Raw genomic sequence first — 3,474 nt, 5'->3', positions numbered from 1 at the left:
TTTGTTGGCCCTGCAGACCTTTCTAAGTAGGAGGGTAGTAAAGCATTGGAACAGACTGCCCAAAGAGGTTGTGGAATCTCCATCCTTGGAGGTTTTTAAGAGCTGACTAGACAAAGCTTTGGCTGGGATGATGTAGTTGGGGCTGGCCCTGCTTTGAGCAGGGGGTTGGACTAGATATGACGTCCTGAGCTCCCTTCCAACTCTCATTTTCTATGATTCTGAAGGGGAGCAGGAATTTGGGGATGGGTTGAGTGGAGTTAGGGCCCACTGCTAAAATCCAGGGTATGGAGCCCCACTGGGGATAGGTATTGGCCTGAGGGGAAGGGAGGCATAGGGCCAGTGACAGTAGTATTTAACCTCTGTGGCATCCTCGCTGAACTGGACCCTGGTCTCCTCCTGACATTAGCCATCTCTAGGTACCACTTCAGGTTCACAGATTATTGTTGTATAGTGCTCCCATTTAGAGCAGATGCAGTTTCAGTTAGTACCATTGTTTGAGTTAAGGCCTCTGTCCCACCGTCCAGAGGGACGAAGGCCTCTCCAAACTCCCAACAATATGAATGTTTGGGTACAGGTGAGTGACCCCCTCAAATTAGAAATGTTGGACTGGGAAGGGGTCACTGCATCCTGCCTGTCTGCTCATGCAAGTAACCAGATCATCTGAGCCCATTCACAGACTTATCAATTTTGCTCCCTGTTATTCTATGCAAAAGGTATTCCAGAACAACACTCTTCCCATGCTTATAAGCTTTCTGCTTTGCAGCCAATATTTACCCATTTGTTTTTGTTCCATAACTGTCCTTAAGCTTTTAATAGCTCTTCTTACTTTCTCACACTTTATCCTCCTGAGGAATTTATGGACCTCATTGTGTTCTTTTTGTTTTGTTATGTTATACAATCTGAGTTTTGATAGACTGCCACCATTCTTCTGACTGTCCCTGTAGCCCTTTTCTGTGCCTGTGACAGTTAGAAGTTTATTTGCAGGGGGAAGGGCATGAGGGAACCGGGCATGATCAGAATTGCACACAGTACTCGAGATTAGTTTCACTACTCCTTTTGTACAGTAGCGTTCACATTTCTCAATCTTTCTTGGAAATTCCATGTTTGACCTACGCTAAGGTACCCTTTTGATAGTGGCAGCACACTTAGTGGCTTATAAGTGTCCTGTGATTAGCAAAATACAACTAGACCTTTCTTCTTAATGCATTCTCCCCAGTTTATAGCCAAAATGCTTATTAGTTCTAAAGTGCATGGCCTGTTAAATTAATCTTTATTCCTTAATGTTATCATTTTCTTTGAGTATTATTTTACTCGTCTATTGTATTGATGATGCCTCCTAAATTTGTCTCATCAAATTTCATTAGTACACACCTGTATTAACTTTTGAGGTTCTTAATGAACATGCTTGTATAAGACCAAGACCAGTCTTTGTCAAAGTCTGCTAATGATCTCTCTATCCAGTTTCTTACCTGTTTTACGGATTTGTGAATCCCTGTTTTCTCTGGCTTAACTAACTTCTCATGAGATAGCAGCATACTTAACTGAAGTCCAGATCTATTCCACCTCATTTCCTTTCTTAATAAATGTGCTTGATCTCTGCGTGCCACTCCCGCTGTCTTCAGAGTTCTAGTTTCAGCTTTGGTTGCTCGAGGTAATGGAAGGAACTGAGGCAGGCAGTGGCGTGCCCCCTTTTATAGCAGTGTCCTTTGAATATTTGGGGCTGCACGTTAAGCAAAGGGCATGCAACTGCTTAGGCATATTGTCTGTACGTTCTAAGAGCCTAAGTGATGGATGGGTGGGTAACCTTACTTGCCCTTGTATTTAATAAAGTTTGCCTGAGTTAAATGTCACGATGCTATAAAATTTTTTAATGAACTGTTTTGAGTAGACACCCTGTGGTCTGAGTTGGCTTCAGGCTATTTTAATGCTCTAATAACTGAACTTCTTGTGTTCTCTGTAGATCAACAATAAGGCAGCAACTGGAGAAGAGGTTCCACGTACCATCATTGTTACCACCCGTTCTCAGTATGGATTACCAGAGGATGCTGTTGTGTACTGCAACTTTAACCAGCTGTATAAGATTGATCCTTCCACTTTACAAATGTGGGCTAATGTGAGTAGCTATATGTTTGTTTGTCATGAAGCATCAGGTCAGATCTCTAGAATTTGGCTGTTGTCTTGTCTACAGGAATAGTTTTACCATGAACCACAGGCCTCTAAAGTAGTCGTCTGCATTGAGTTCAGAAAAAAGTATGTGCCTGACTTGTTGGGAATATTTACATGGTTTGAAAGAAGCCCGTATCCTATGAACAATCTTCTATGTGGGGGGTAGGGTGTTAATGGGACTAGAACCCTTTTAGGTCTGATTTAAAATCGAACCATGTTGCTAATTGGTGAAAATCATCATTTCTTTGACAGGCTTTTTAGTGGGCTGCGTGAAACAAGTTTTTAATTCTGTTGGCACAGTGACCTTTATAGCCTTGTCAGAAGGCGATGTTTCTGAAAGCTTTTTCTGTTTTCTTCCTGACTTGTTCTTAGATTCTTAAGAGAGTTCCAAACAGCGTATTATGGCTCTTGCGTTTCCCAGCTGTAGGAGAACCCAATATCCAACAATATGCCCAGAACCTGGGCCTTTCCCAGAATCGAATCATCTTCTCTCCCGTTGCACCAAAAGAGGAACATGTGAGAAGGGGCCAGCTGGCTGATGTTTGTCTAGACACTCCACTTTGTAATGGGCATACTACCGGGATGGATGTACTATGGGCTGGGACTCCCATGGTCACTATGCCAGGTAATGTGTCAGGAAAACAAAACTGTTAAACTGTATGATGGCTGGTTACGTTGAATGCAGTTATAGATCTGCAGCTCCTGTTTCTGATGTTGGTTTTCTTAATATAAATGCTTAGTTTGTTGAGTTCATGGACAAACATAAATTCACCTTCTTTCTGTGCTACGAGCTGAATTTAAGTGCAGCCCAATTCCATTATACCCTACTTAGTGGTTGGGTTTGGTTATACTTCATAAGTAGCATTTTGTAGTGACAGTCCCTTCTGTGCATATTTTTGGAGAGGAAGGAGAGAAATAATTTTATTTAATAGACATGTTAAGAATCAGAAAGTTTTGATGCTGTGTTCTTTATTTTACAGGAGAGACACTTGCGTCACGAGTTGCTGCATCCCAGCTTACTTGCCTCGGTTGTCTTGAGCTTATTGCAAAGAGTAGACAGGAATATGAGGATATTGCTGTAAAACTGGGAACTGACCTAGAATAGTAAGTAGGTTCATTTTGTGGAATGAGTAGAAGATGCCATGTGGAGTTTAGTGAACATTAGCAATCAAAATGGAATAAAGTCCTGTCAGCACCTAAAGTAGCAGACTAATTTTTAACCATTAAAATAACAGAACTGGCTGGCCTCCAGGCCAGTATGGGGATTCAGTACTGAGGATGGAAGGTGTGAACCTTACTAATGTGTGA

At 41.9% G+C, this 3,474-nt stretch overlaps 1 protein-coding gene across 1 annotated transcript in view; it reads left to right on the top strand.

The window, feature by feature from the left end:
• Positions 1-3,474, top strand: part of OGT (O-linked N-acetylglucosamine (GlcNAc) transferase) — a 34,916-nt gene that overhangs the window by 30,370 nt on the left and 1,072 nt on the right. Inside the window, exons 18-19 of the mRNA XM_025205082.1 lie at positions 1,961-2,113; positions 2,539-2,791. Coding sequence (XP_025060867.1) covers positions 1,961-2,113; positions 2,539-2,791 — 406 coding nt within the window. The remainder of the gene's footprint in view (positions 1-1,960; positions 2,114-2,538; positions 2,792-3,474) is intronic.

The sequence above is a fragment of the Alligator sinensis genome, unplaced genomic scaffold, assembly GCF_000455745.1.
Source record: "Alligator sinensis unplaced genomic scaffold, ASM45574v1 scaffold1059_1, whole genome shotgun sequence".
Classification (NCBI taxonomy): domain Eukaryota; kingdom Metazoa; phylum Chordata; order Crocodylia; family Alligatoridae; genus Alligator; species Alligator sinensis.
This window is presented reverse-complemented; position numbering and strand designations above follow the sequence as displayed.